The 15,239-nt window shown below is 35.1% G+C and overlaps 1 protein-coding gene across 2 annotated transcripts in view; it reads left to right on the plus strand.

Moving 5' to 3' along the window:
• Dpyd (dihydropyrimidine dehydrogenase) overlaps positions 1–15,239 on the plus strand; it is a 978,184-nt gene that overhangs the window by 484,297 nt on the left and 478,648 nt on the right. For both annotated transcript variants that reach the window (XM_023720254.1, XM_023720255.1), the window contains exon 12: positions 5,150–5,334. In XM_023720254.1, the coding sequence (XP_023576022.1) occupies positions 5,150–5,334 (185 nt within the window). The remainder of the gene's footprint in view (positions 1–5,149; positions 5,335–15,239) is intronic.

The following is a 15,239-nucleotide window of genomic DNA, read 5'->3' on the forward strand; positions in this document are numbered from 1 at the left end:
TTTCTTTCTTTTCCTCTGTTCTGACTCCCCCCATATTCCTCCACATTTCTTCTCCCCTTCTACTTCTCTTTCCTTCCTCTCCCGTCCCTTCTCCCTCCTCTCCTCCTCTTCTCTTCTTCTCTATCATCTTCCTCTCATCCTGCTGCTCATCGTTTTCTTCTTTTTATTCTTCCTTTTGGTACTGAGGATTGAACTTAGGACCTTCACACTGTGCTCCATCCCCTTTTTCATTTGAGACTGGATCTTGCTAACTTTACCAGCCGAGATTTGAAAATTTGATAATTGATGTCTGCCTCAGCTTCCCAAAGTTCTGGGATTACATGTGTGTGCTGCTGAACTCTACTAAAATGATTACAATGTCTGATGGAGAAAGGGCAGTGAACTGAATACTTTGGAAGAGATAGGGAAGGACTAAAGCCCATAAAGCCTTTTGGCAATGAGAAGATCCCAGATAGGGCAACACTTTATATGAGAGAAGGAACGATATCCTTAGCAATGCAATTAAACTATTGGTATTACAGAAAGACAGAAGAGTTGCGATCACAGAATTTGGTGACCATGGGGATGCTATTTTCACTAGAAAATAAAAATGAGTGGTGGGAAAATAGGCAGTCAGTGTAAATTAACAAACTGGGTAAAGGGAGATATAAAAATGAAAGTAAGCAAAGACTGGGGGCAGGGGAGAGAAATATAATAAATTCAAGAGAGTAAAAAAATAACATTTGAAGTTCCAGAGAAGCAGCTCTGATTCAAGGTTATAGAGAAAAAAGTAGTATTATTCTTCATTGTGATTTCCATTGTTTTGGAGGACAGTACTTGGAATAAGAATGCCAGGCTTGGTGTTCTTAGTTGAAAGCATGCCCTGGTTCTGTCCTTTCTTAACCCACATTGTTCCATTTAAACAGAACTTTGATATTGTGCCCTATAATTAGATTTTATTTGATCTTGCTGAGATTTTACTTTTAACTTTCAATTGCTGAGATTACTGCCTCAGCCTGCCTTTTGTTTCATTGTACTTTGGTCCTACTGGGTAATAGGTTATGTAAAATTAAACAACAAGCACATAGATCTATGTTTTCAAATATTATTATACATGTTGAAAGGTTTTATTCCCTTTTTGTTTTATAAGACATCAAGATCTCCAAAGAATACTAATAGTCCTTTTTATTATGATTTCTGTTTTATTGTTTTATTGCTTATGGAGAATTAATTTATATTTATGTACTAAAATATAACTTTCTTGACATCTTTTTATAAATACCGAGAAATATACTTGTCATATGCTCATGGGCTTCTCCTTTACATATATGACAGCACAGCTACATCAGTTTAATTGACCTTGGCAATCTGCATCTGCTAGTGATGTGTCCCTGAGGGACGGCTTCCGCAATTTTAGGCTGTGGCTTATTGAAGAACTTCTGTGTCACAATACAATTAAGTCTATATAAAAAAAATCATTTCATGCATAACATTAAGTTGACTAAAAGTTCCTATTTCAAAACCATTTCTTGTTATAAAGCTACCTCAGAGTGTCTTTCTCTTTGTAAATAAGCTCATTTGAACACAGTAGTAATTAAAGCAGAAAATTAACATAAATCTTGAATGTTTGGTATGAATTAAGGATGTTTTCTTTCTTTTTAAAGACTGCATAAAATTCTAGGCATCATATCATTTAGCATATTTCTTTCCCATTTGCAGAATAATACAGACTGAGAATAAGCCTGTTAGGGGGTGCTTTTGCAAGTTCCTTAACTGTCAGTTGTGAAGCTGGCAGGACATACATAGTAGCTTCCATCTAGTGCGATCCAATGGAAACTCTTGAGAAACCATACATGATCATAAAGACATTCTCCCTTATTTTATAAATAAGAAAGAAGGAATATACCCCCTCTGCTAGTATTCATTTAACACTTCACAGGAAGTGGCATGCAGTTATTTGATCTGCAAATGTAAATATGCATTTTTTGCCCACTTATGCTTTCACTCCCTCAGAGCTGGGTGGAGATGTAGCAGAAGATGTACTTGGGAGGTTTATGTTCATTGTATTCCAAGTTGAGCAGGTCAGCGGAGATGCAGGGTGCTGTCAGGAGTAGATGGAAGGGGCCTATAGTGCTCTAGAGGATAAAGGCCTTCCTTGGAAGAAACAGCTAAATAAAGGAACTCCCACTCACAGGTGTTAAAATGCATACAGGTTTCTTTAATGAATCATTGATTTCAATTCTAAGTTAGAATTTTGGAGCTTAAAAATGTACTTTAACAGTAAAATAATGGCTTTATTTCAAGTGTCATTTAAAGCTTTAAAAAATGTATTATTTGGATCCATAAACAGATTCAAAGAAGCTCCAATTAGTGTAAGAATATGCATAAGTGTTATATATGCTTCAGTAGAGTCTGAAGATACAGAGGAATGGTCATAATTGCTTGGTTTTAAAATTGTGATAAAGTTCTTCAGAGTAGCCGTATAGTGCTGCTGAAAGAAAACACCCTGACCCACAATGTCATTGCTTGTGTTCATATATTTTGTCCGAGTTTTCCTTTTTCAATGAAATTTTGTAGGTATTGACAAAGTGGATATTAAACATCAAAACTGATACAAATGATTTTTATTTTGATTGATATTGGTAATATCATAGCCAGCTGTGTGACCTTTTTTTTTCTCCTTTATTTCTGGAATGAAATTAGGGCAGTGTTGAATTTGAAGGCATCCCAAAATGAGAGAGAAGTTTGGTAAATAATTTTCAAAAGACTGAGATCATTCTTAATATAAAAGAAGATTGTTTCTGGAACACAGTATCAAAAAATTGTTTGGTTTTTAGGGAGGTTACCTGGATATTACAAATGATAAAATAATTAAAACAATGGATATTCACACCTGAGTCTGAATAATTAATATACTTGATATTCAGACCTGAGTATGTGATGGATCTTGAACATTATAGTGAATCATAATATGCACATCTCCGTATCATAAAGGACACACTTCTCAATAGCACAGGCTAAGTCACTAAACATTTATTAAGCACCTGCTGTGTGTAATCAGCTCTGCTCAAGCAGAGATCAAGCTATCGTGAGACCTGAAGCTTCAATAACTTGAGGGCTCCTCTTTAGGAAAAGGCAAAAAGAAATTTTGCAACTTAAAATTAGGAGCAGAAGCTCGAAAGGGGCTGACATAAGTGAGAGACTGACTGAAGGTTCACTAAATTCTCATAATATATTCCTTTTATTCTAATAGATATGCTATGCAAAATCAAAGATACCTAAAGCATAATCCCTGCTTTTGCTAAAGGTACTCCTATAAAAAGATGAGATTAATATTAAAAGGGCTTTGATCTTCTAGTGAAATAATTTTAGTTTTTTCTAGTGAAATAATTTTATTTTTTTCCAATAAAAGCAATATTTATTTAAAATGTCTATGCAACCAAAGTTACAGTGCTAGAAAGATATGGTTATTTTTTATAGAAGAGAGGATTGGTTTATACATATATATATATATATATATATATATATATATATATATCTTATTATATGTACTCAATGATAATGTGTTATTTTTGCCACAGATGTACTAGGTTGAGTTGACACACTATATTCACTATTGACTTGCAACTCAAGCACCTGTCAACAGATGGTACTGATGATCTGTTATGCGATAGGGAGCCAAGATAAAGGTCTCTTTTCATGTGACCTTTAAAGACATTAGAAAAATCTCAAAATGCCATTTCTGCATTGAAAATAATTACATGAATATTTAATTTTTCTCTCAATGAAAGGTGAAATAGTGTGAGATACAAATATCAGGAGATTTAAAAACCTGAGTATGATGGCACGAAATACGCACTCATCCATTCTCCCATCCATCCAGCAAGGCCCACAAGCAGTTTGCACACATCCCTGTGCCAGTGAAACGCAGTGTCCTGGGGAAGGAAAAGGCAGTCAGCATGCTCACAGAACAGCTCTGCAACTTCTAATATTGCTTAAGTAGAAAGCTACAGATGTATATCCAGGTTTACTCTTATGGCCTTTTCTTTCTATTATGCTAAAAAAATCATTTCAAGTGTCAGACTGTTTTAAGTCTGATTATTTTCTTACATAATTGATTCCTTAATATATTTAACAGCGTGTACTTCTATTTCACGAACACCCCATTGTTTCCTTAATTGAAGTTGTTACTTTGGCCAATGCCTGATTGTGGCACATGCCTGCAATCCCAGCATTTGGGAGGCTGAGACAAGATCCCAAGTTGGAGGCCAGTCTGGGCTACATAAAGAGGAGCTTTCTTCATCTGACCTGACAATCTGCCCATGATTACCTGGAGAGAATATTTCTCCCTGAGCTCTGACATCAGCATAGGTGGTTTATTTTCCATTTATTCCTTCCTCTCTTAGAAACTCACTTACATTAGTTAAATTATTTATCTCTTCTAAATTTTAGGATTAAGATTTCCATTCAAAAATTTTATTCCAGAGGACTCAACCTTTTCTCTCTTCTATGACATATTTTAGATTTATTGGATCACAGCATATTTAGCAAAGAATGATAAAACTATTTATACAATAATCTTCCCAAGAAACTAATGATAACATTTACATTTTTAGTATTTATAAAACAAATAGAAGAAATTGCTGGCTCAAAGGGACAGTGTTTCTGGGTCCAAAAAATTACTTAACAGTAGTGTTTGCTTGTTTGGTGAAAATGTAGGAGACTGTTTTATTTTTATTATAAAGTGAAAAGAAAAGATGGGCCATTGACTACAAGCCATGCTAGAGTTTATAACTTGTGAGACAGAGGAATAAAAAAAAGGCATGCATAAATATATTTTAGAAAATGCATTTTGTATGTATTTAATAGGTTGTATTTTGTATCTTTGCATATCCAATACTTCTTAGATACAAAACTGGAATCTGAAGCAATGCCTAAATTTGTTATATTTAATTATTATATGTGAAGTTTATTTTGAGTAGGCTATATCAGTACACGTAGACTGTGCACACTTCAATATTACATTAACTTTTCATTTTTATGGCTCATTAAAACACAGTTACTTGAGACCCCAGAACAAATCAAATCATAACTTTTCTTAATTTTTAAATTATTGTTATGTGATGCATGGATTGCTCATTGCATGCCATCTTTCACTTTCTTTTTCCAGTAAAAGAAGCCTTGAGTCCTCTAAAATTGAACAGGTGGAATCTCCCAGAGGTGGATCTGGAAACTATGCAAACCAGTGAACCATGGGTATTTGCAGGTGGTGATGTCGTTGGCATGGCTAACACAACAGTGGAATCAGTGAATGATGGAAAACAAGCTTCCTGGCACATCCACAGATACATACAGGTATGAATTTAGAATCAATTTCCATTAATTTTCCAATGCATTTATTTTCAATAATCATTTATGCAAACACTTCTAAGAGCTGGGGAGATAGCTCTGTGGTCTAAGTGCCTGCCTCGTAAGCGTGAAGACCAGGGTTTGATCCCCGATACCCTGGTCAAGCATTCCTGGCATAAGTTAATGCATGCATTCCCTGCAATCAAGTATTTAGAATTTCTTTATAGGACATCCTTTTTTCTGATAAATGTCATTATTTAAAATGTCCATGTTGGGATTTCAGTATTTCCCCTAGTTATCTGAAGAGAGCTTCACTTAAATTTCATTAGTTAATTTGCCCAATTACCATTTATTTAGTACCAGCTGTTGAGCTGAACACTTGACTTTGGGAATATACCAAAAGGGATAAATAAGGAGAGGTGCAATGCAATGGCCAAAAGTTTGGGCTCTGAACTAAAGAGCAGAGTTCAGATCCAGTTCAAATAGTATAAAGCTATGTGACCTTGGGCAAGTTACTTCATTCCCGTAGGGCATGGCCTCCTCAGGGTTACACTGCTGGGTCACAGGAATGTCATATGAGAAAATTTATGAAATGCTTTTATACAAAGCCTAGTTACTGTATAAATACTCATTACTTGTTTTGTTGTGGGTTATTAGGAATTATCTCTTAAGTGAATAAAATGAAATCAGGAAAATTATAAAATAGAAAACTCTAGGTTGACCCAATAGCTCAGTGGATTAAAATGCCTGCAAACAGGTCCAGGGACCAGGAGTTCAATCACCCTGACCTGCTGTGCTGGCCCCGCCCCTGGGGCTCACTGAGTTGGCAATTGAGACTGGATGTCCTGGCGCACACCTGTAATCTCAGCTCTTGGGAGGCTGTAACAGGTGGATCACCATGAGTCCAATCTAATAGTGAGACCCTGAATACCCTATAGACCCTTCCCTAAAATACAAAAAAAATAATAAAATTACTCTAATATATATAAATAAAATCCTAAGTTTGTGATATTAAGAGAAGACAACTGGAATAAGCTATTTCAAGTAATTGTTAAAGCATTCTATGTAGTGATCCATTTATTCATCCATATGCATATAACGAGCTGCACCTGAAGTCATAGATTCATTCTTTTATTGAATATGAAATGTTTCTGTATGTAGAAACATACAGAAATTGAAATGTAATTCTGTACAAATTATTAGGTTTGTAAATGGAAATCAAAATTTGCTATTAAGAATGTCGCAATCTAGTGGTAGTGGAAGATGTGTCACGTCTTCCCACCTTTGGAAGGGATTAATGCAGTTCTCAGAGGACCAGTTAGTTCTTTAGAAAGAGGATTGTTATACATCCATTCACGTGCTTGGCTCCTTCTGTATGTATCTAGTTATCTTTCTACTCCTTTACATGCTGTGTTGAAGCAAGGGTGGCCCTCACTGGATGCAGGTAGATGCCATGCTTTTTGGACATTCCACCCACCAGAATTATCATCAAAATAAAGTTTTCCTTTATGAAGTAAAAAAAAAAAATCTTATAGTCTAATAAGGAAACCATATGTATGAATATAACTCAAATATTATACACACATGATGATTTAAAATACAAAGACAAGATATCATGGAAGAGGTAGTTATTGATAGTGATCTTCATGATGGCTTCCAGTTGCAGCAAAGCCTCCCCAGAATCCAAGAAACAAATAAAAAAAGAGGAAAAAAATTAGAAGAGTACAGAATACCAAGGAATGAGAATTGTTGGAACTTACAGAAGGCTGATGGCAAAGATGTCATAGGTGGCTTATGCCCAAGAAGAAGGGGCCAACTGGCTGATACCACACAAGCTCCACTTCTCTTTCTGTAGGACCTGCCACGGTGCTGCGTCTGTGGAGGAGAAGGAGCGCCTGTGTGCACTGTCACAGAGGTGCCCTCTGCTTGCTCCTTAGCCGAGCACCTGGGTGACAGCTGCTTCTGAGGTTACCCAAAGGTGCAGCGAAGGCTGGCAGAGCTCGGAGCATGCAGAACCTGTAGGAAGGGGTGTGATCACGCTGGGGCCCCAACAGGGTGGCCCTCCTAGCTTATACTTCTGATGTGAGGAGCACATTGTGGTAGGAGTTATTTACACTGGTATTAATAGTGTCATATCATGATGTGCAGAAAACTATTTCCCAATTTGTCAACATTTCCCTTGTGAGAGGTTCTTAGTAATAAGATTTATTTTCTTAACAAATTCTAAAGTAAATATTCCATATGTTCAAGTCTGTTAAAGCACAGAATAAGTCAAGGTACTTAATGCTATCTATGCTTCTTTTTCAAAGTGTGAAATGGTTCATGGTCATAAAATATTAGTTTTATTTAATTACTTGTACTCACATATGAGCCAGTGTAACTTCACTTTATTTATAACAGTATGACAATCTGAAATCTAGCCACCTTTTCTTCTACCATTTAAATAAGATGCTCTGAATATTAAAGTTAATTTTGACAGTGTTCCCAAAGTTTATAACTGAAAGAATGACTGTTACTAAGTGAAAAAAACCCTTAGTTATGAAGTTTTATTTGTATTTTATTGGTATATTTCTAATGGACTTCATTTAGCTTATGTGTGTGTGTGTGTGTGTGTGTGTGTGTGTGTGTGTATGCATCTGGATAGATGCAGAGATGAAATTTGTGAATTAAGGGAGAAAATTATGAACATTAGGGCATCCGACATATTTTGTTTAAAAATCTTATAATGTGTGAATTCTAGGATTACCTTTCGGAAAGATGAGAGAAATGTATGATGTAATAAACACTAAGAAAATAAGTACACTACAAACTATGAATGTTATAGTAGTCTAAAAGCAGAGGTAAACTTGACTAGAATTACTGAAGAGAGCAGTAGTTCCAGATTTCTATCCTCCTTGAAACATAGCCTTTTTTATTCATTTGTTACTCATTGCAATAATAGCTACAATTTGGTTAGCAAATATCGAACACTGTATTTTTTTTTTTTGCAATGACCCTGTGCAGTGTATATCACATTTTTATTTCACAGATTTTACAATTGAAGGCTAAAATGATTAAATCCTTTTTAAGGCCAGCATCTTGAAACCAGAATTTGAACCTACACATGTCTAGCATTATTCCTTTTACTAAACTCCTTTCCTGGTACTTTTCAATCCTACATAATTATTCTTTTTTCCAATTAGCAAGCGATGCTTGACACCATCCCCTTCTGTGTGTGTGAATTAAAATTTCAAGAAGTATTCATGTGTTATAACTTTGCCTGAAAGTTCCTTGGAAAACTCAAAAGATTGTGATTGAATATGGGATTCTGAGTATAAATTAGTTCTGGTTAAAAATATACCTTAGCCAGAATGATTAAGTGGACAAAGAAATTCTAAGAATATGAACCTGCTACATCTTCTAACTTCTAAAGAAAGCAAATAGAGGAAAAATTAACTGTATGATTAAAGACCTAAATCTAGTTGTTAATTGAGAGTAAAAATAAGGTACTTTAATTATATAGGTAAGTCCAGAACACTCATTAATAATATAAATTGAACAAATTCAGAACATAATTTTTTAAAAGCACAGAGTACCAAAAGTTTGCTTATCCTATGAAACCAAACTTTGATAATTAATTGGTTAGTCAGAAAAAGCTAAATGTGAACATTTTTAAACATCTGTGTATTTGTTAAGCTTATCCTAAACATATATTTTTTTTTCATTTTCCTTTTTTAAAATTTAGGGATAAACCAAGGTCCTTTGTATAAAATAGTTGGTGTTCTATTATGTATCTTATCTGAAGTTAGCTATAATATATTATCTCCAATTTCCAGTTTTGCTGTCAAAAGTAAGCAGAAGCTTCAGGACACTGTGATTCTGTATTGTTGCCCTGCAGTCCTGAGAATGGTTTATCCCACAATTAATTTGACATTTCTTTTTTCTGTCAGGGTAGGGTAGCTCATCTTTATCATATCTTGAAAATATTCATCTTAGCTTTTAAAGAACCAACACTGTCTTGTCATGTTTATATAATTCATTAATTTACGTAATCATTGTATTTATAACAAACAAAATTTTAAAAAACACAACTTACTCGAGTACACCACTAAGCTTATGAGAGTAGAAAGTCTGGGACATCAGGACCTTTTGGCCATCCTTTTATGTCTCATGGAGGGAGAGGAGAGAAAGGAGTAGTACAGTCTGTCTATTAGTGTCAACCAACTTTGCAAAGTACCTATGGGGGATCTCATGTCCTTAATAAAAACATCAAAAGGAGGACGCAGTATCACACACTATCAGTGGACAAAAGCATATCATTCATAAGGCTGATGACTTACTAGGACCAACATATCAAAATATTTGTTTGCAAAAATAGTGGAGACATAGTATATATGATAACATCGTGTTATATACTCCCATAGAGAACAAGCTTGGAAAGACAACGCAAGCTAAATTCCTCTCCATTTTAATTCCAGGCCAGCAAATTCTTTTCCCAAGGGTTACACTAGTCTTTAGGAGTTCTTATAAACATATTTTATTGAGTAATTTACTCTATATGGAAATTATCTCAAATGCTACTGGTTTGATTATATTAGACAAGCTATTTTTTGTTCACTGCAGTATTTATTAAGAATTGTGTTTTAAGGGGCTGGGGAGATAGATCAGTTGAATAAGTGCTTGCCTGTCAAGCTCAAGGGCCTGAGTTCAATCCCCGGCTCCCCCCTCCAAAAAAAAAAAAGAATTGTGTTTTACATGAACCAGAATATTGGCACATGCCTATAATCCTACCATTGGGAGGCTGAGGCAGGAGGATTGCTACAAGTTCAAGGCCAGCCTAGGCTACATAGCAAGACCGTGCCTCAAAAATTCCCAAAATATAAAGAATTCAGTTTTGAATTCATTTTATTGTAGATACACTATTATAAAATCGTAACATCTGTTGTGAAGAGTAAAAGAGAAATACTAAAGGTACATGTTACTGTGATGAGAGCAGTAGGGGTAGAAATAGAGACACAGAGAGGCAAAAACCATAGGAACTATTATTAGTGGAAGAATAAATACAGGATTAAGTAGAAATCCAAATACACACAAAAAAGTTAGAATTTCTTTTTAAAGATCAGTAGGGAGGATAAATGAAGGAAGGTACAAGAAAAAAGAATAGTAGAGAAAAATAGAACCTATGCTTTTGTAATTAAGGAGGGGAAGAAGGGTTGAAGGAAGGAGAAAAAAAGAATTAAGCTATAATATGTAGAGGTACAAATTCTCTATGATGAATGTTATTGTTAAGTATTGCTAAAATGCACCAATAAAACCAATATTTATAACAAAGATGAGCAGAAAAGCAGAAATGTCATATTTTCTTCCAGATAGAAACTCAAACACTTTTAGGGAAATACAAAGGAAAACAAAGAGGTGTTAGGGTATTGAACAGTCTTACAGAGTTTTAGTAAGATTATATCTATCTCTATATCTCTCTCCAGGAGTTATTGAATATGTTATTAAATAATAATTGAATTATTAGAGAACATTGTTGATTGGCACTCAGGATTTGACCTTACCTTTTAAAAATAACAAAAATAGCTAATTTCTTTTAAATTGTTTAAGTTCATTATTTACATCATATACATGAGCTTGCTCACACCCCTGTTGGTGATGATATGCTTTTGTTCCACTTTGAAGTTTATCCTTTGTACAACCATGCTCAGTCACCTGGAGAGAAACTATCCATGTTCAGAACCCTAACACTGTTTTTTTTTTATTATTTTACTCATGATTCCAAACTATTCTTTCCAACTTGTCAGTCTCCCCTGAAACTAATTTGTATGGCAAAATTATCTTAGCACAGATACGCAAAGCAAACACATGAATATTCTGGCATTATATCAGATCTAAAGTATTTTTCTTAACTCTACCAACTCACTAATCACAGGTGTCTTTTGTTTTAGCTTTTTGTAATGATTTTCAGTCTAACAGTGAAGCTCTTATGATATGTGACTGACAATTATAATGAAATTATTTTACTGCAGTTCTGCTCAGTTGTGTTTAATGCATGGGTTGTATTTTGAAATAAGTGTTTAAAAACTTGTTCAAATTTATCATGAATTCCTTGCGTTTGTAGCCTACTTTTCTCTGTTTGGAATTTCTGTGCACAAAACAGAAGCACTGGGTGTCTCAGGGGACTGGTAATGAGATGCAGAGCCTTTAACCTCTTGGTCACTAGTTCAGATCTGCCCCAGGTCAAGAGTGACAGAAAGTCATTACCATCTGATGGCAGTTCAATAGGCTGTGTGAAAAGAATTTGTGATTTCAGTCCCTCGCAGAGACAAACTCACACCACAGAACTACTAGAGAGTGGGTACAAAATGGTAGTTGTGATTTTAGTTTGAGGAAAAAGTACAATCATTTCTAAATATTCCATTTTCTTCCTGTGAGATGAGTCTCATTTGGGGAGATTTGGAGAGGGGATGAAATGGGAGTTCTAGCTTTAAATTTGCATTGGTTCATGATTTCAGGTCATGACGTTGCATTCATAGGTTTGTTTTTCTGGCATTTGCTGAAGAGATTAGCATTACCAAACTAAAATTTTTATAATGTCTATGATTTCTTCAGTGTCGTTCAATTGGTTCATTTTCCTCTTTAATCATATTATTAATTTCCTTTACATTTGGACATGCCTGAACATTTAAGGAGGCCTGACTGTGCGAGGAAGTTAATTAACAAATAAGAACATTTAGTGAGTCTTTAACTTAAGAAGCACTTATTTAACGAATAAAAACAAATTATTACAAAAGCAATGAAAATGGAAAATGCAAAATTGAAGTTACTCCAAAAACATCTTTGCTATGAAAGCAAATTGAATTATGTGAACTTATCTCAATAAACAAAATCTTTTACTTTTTTTCCATTTTTACAGTTTGATAGTCTGTGGTGGCTTTTGTCATTTCAGCATCTTTACTGGACAGTGGAGTTATTAAAAGTTCCTGATGTGAAATTTAACCAATATAACTATATCAGAGGGAGTTACAAGGTCATAACATTTTCTTAATAGTAGCAGCTATATTACTTTTGTTTTACTTTAGGTGTGTTAGCCACTTTTCTGTTGCTCAGTAGAATCCTCAACACCTGCATCTTAGAGCAGGAGTCATTGTTTGTGGCTTATAGTTTCCATGGAATTCAGTCCTTGATTGGCTGGATGAAGTAAAAGCATGGGAAAGAAACATGGCTCAACCTACGGCATCCAGGAAGCAGAGAGAGAAGGAAGGGAGCCAGGACAGTACACCTGAGCCAGTGCTGGTGACACTCTCCTGAAATCCCAGTACTTGGGAGCTGGGGCAGGAGGGTTGCCATGAATTCAAGGCCAGCTAGCACTGCATAGTGAGACCTTGTTTCAGAAAAAAAAAAAAAAATACACTCTTCCAGGTCATTCTCCTAGTGACTCACTTCCCACCAGGCCTCACCTCTTAACAGTTTCAACAACTGAGTTCACCAATGGATAATCTAGTGATGAAAATAACGCCCTCATGAGTTGACCACCTGCCAAACACGTGAGAATGTCGGGGAATATTTTTCATCTCAACCTGAACATTAGGCTCTCTGATTTTTAAAACGAGCCCACAAACCTAGATTAAAAAATTTTAAAGACATTTTAATAATTTTATGATATTAAAATAAAAACTAACAAACTGTTAAATGTCTCTACACAAAGATGAACAGTTACTACAATTACAATAATCAAAGGTTTTAAAAAGCAAATTTATAAGGACTTATTACACCCAAATCTGTTACATAGACCTTCCACCCTAACTTTAAATGAAAGACATGTGTTATCATTATCAGGGCCTAAAATATCCCTTTAATTCCACATCTTCAAAGGCATTTCTTTCCCCTGACTTATACCAATGGTTTCCACAATATCTGAAGAACTATGATTTGAGAATTAGAATTTTAAATTGCACAGGCTTAATATTAGAGTATTTCCGTTACCCTTTGCAGGTTCTGAGGCAGCTTATTCGACCTTACAGTCTCACCAGGAAGCTAATGGGAAAGCCTTGCAGCAATCTTCACAGGAAAGTTTCCAAATGTCAAGTGTCATCTTTCCAGCTGTTAGATGAATGGGTAGCCAAGAGGCGTTTATTTGGGTGTGCAGCCCCTGTGAAATCTGGGTGAGGCAGGAGAAAAGGCTGTGATTTGCGGGTTAGTTTACTAGCACTGGTACAGCTGCTGCAAATCTCCTGGCTGGGCAAAATACTTAATTTTGTTGGCTAATGATTGGCAACTGACTAGAGTGATTTTGCACTTAAAGAATGAAAATGCCTTTGAAAAAGGCATCTTCAATATGTACTAATTCTTTAATATTCTGCTGTTTCAGATAAAAACAATCTTATCAACAGACCTACCTTCTTCTCTAAACCCTTTCCCACTGAGAAGAGGCAAGGCTTTTGAAATGACAGCTGTATTCAAATCTTGCGACTTATTGAAAAAGTATCCTTCAGTTTAAGATATATTGCAAACTCTTTAATTCTTGTGCTAAGAGAAGATTGATATAAATCATTGGCCACAGTCAGGTTGAAAAGCAATATCAATAAAAGGACAGTTTTAAATCATAATGGATTTTGTTTGAGATAGTAATAACCTCCAAAAAATACTATTGAAGTATGTCATGGTTAAATGCTGTTTTGATACTAAGTTTTCCATGTCGTCAGGATTTCAGGGTCAAGATACCTTCAGACCATTCTCACAGGAAACTGAGAATTTCAACTTCAGTGGTATTATAGATGCATGTGCCCTCAATTTTATCCCTCATAATGGCTAGTAGTAAAATCAAATTTTCTTACAGCAATTGAAAAATCAAGTCTTCTTTCAGCTGCTTATAAATAAATGTACAATAACTCTATAAAGCTGCCTGTAGAATTTGCCACTCCCATAGTAAATTCAGGGTTGTTATATGTTCCCTAACTAATATTTAAAAATAATTATTACCTATTAGAAACTTGACACTGTTTCTGTTAAGATTCTATTTATAACAGTGTTAATAGTGTTCAGCTTTTTGTGTATGATGGGGGATTTATTTTTCAATAATATCTATATGTTGTAAAAGGAAATTGAGGAAAAAAATAAGGAATAAACCTATACCTAATGGAGCTATCAAAACAAAACGACCTGGTTAGTGATAGGAGAAGAAAGTACCATGACTAATAAGTAATTTTAATGCCTTTTATTGACTTTGTCTAGGGTTCCAAACTTTAATGAAACGGGAACATTTGACCTGAAAAGTAATTTAAAATGAAATTGTCTCTATAAAAGCAGAATAGTTCCTTACCAATATAGCAGTAGATTGCTACTTCAGGCAGAGATAACTCAAGATTAGAATGGACAGAAAAAAATAATCAGATCTGAAAAATCTGATCCCTGCCACAGGGAACCTAACCACAGAGCATGATGAGGGAGCAGTGGGGAAGTTGGCCCCTGCAGTGTCGCCAGGCCGGAGTGGACTGGAAGTGTGGCAGATCCCACATGGAATTCCGCAGCCTGATGCCAGGGAGTGCCTGGGATCAGTGACCTACCACCGTGGAGCAAAGCACAGAAACCTCTGAGTTTGCTGGGGGAAAGTCAAAAGCAAAATAACCTACTTGGAAATTTTGACCCGAACTCTATTCCCTTTCATTCAGTAATTTAGTAAGCTCAAGTCTTAAATTGTCGAGGATCTGAATGAAAAATAACCACATCTGGGAGATGGGATGTAAGTCTGAAACTGCAGTGGCCTGGCTATAAACTCTGATTGCTTGACTTACTAATTCTATATCAAGACCTTTTAAAATAGTGTGTTGCCTTTTTATTTTTATCAATGTAATCCTAGAAGTGGAATTCCTAGCTAAAGGATTTAATGACTTTTAAAACTGCTAATACATTATTTATAAAAAGGATATATA

This window comes from Octodon degus, unplaced genomic scaffold (assembly GCF_000260255.1).
Source record: "Octodon degus isolate 3935 unplaced genomic scaffold, OctDeg1.0 scaffold00074, whole genome shotgun sequence".
NCBI classification, from domain to species: Eukaryota; Metazoa; Chordata; class Mammalia; order Rodentia; family Octodontidae; genus Octodon; species Octodon degus.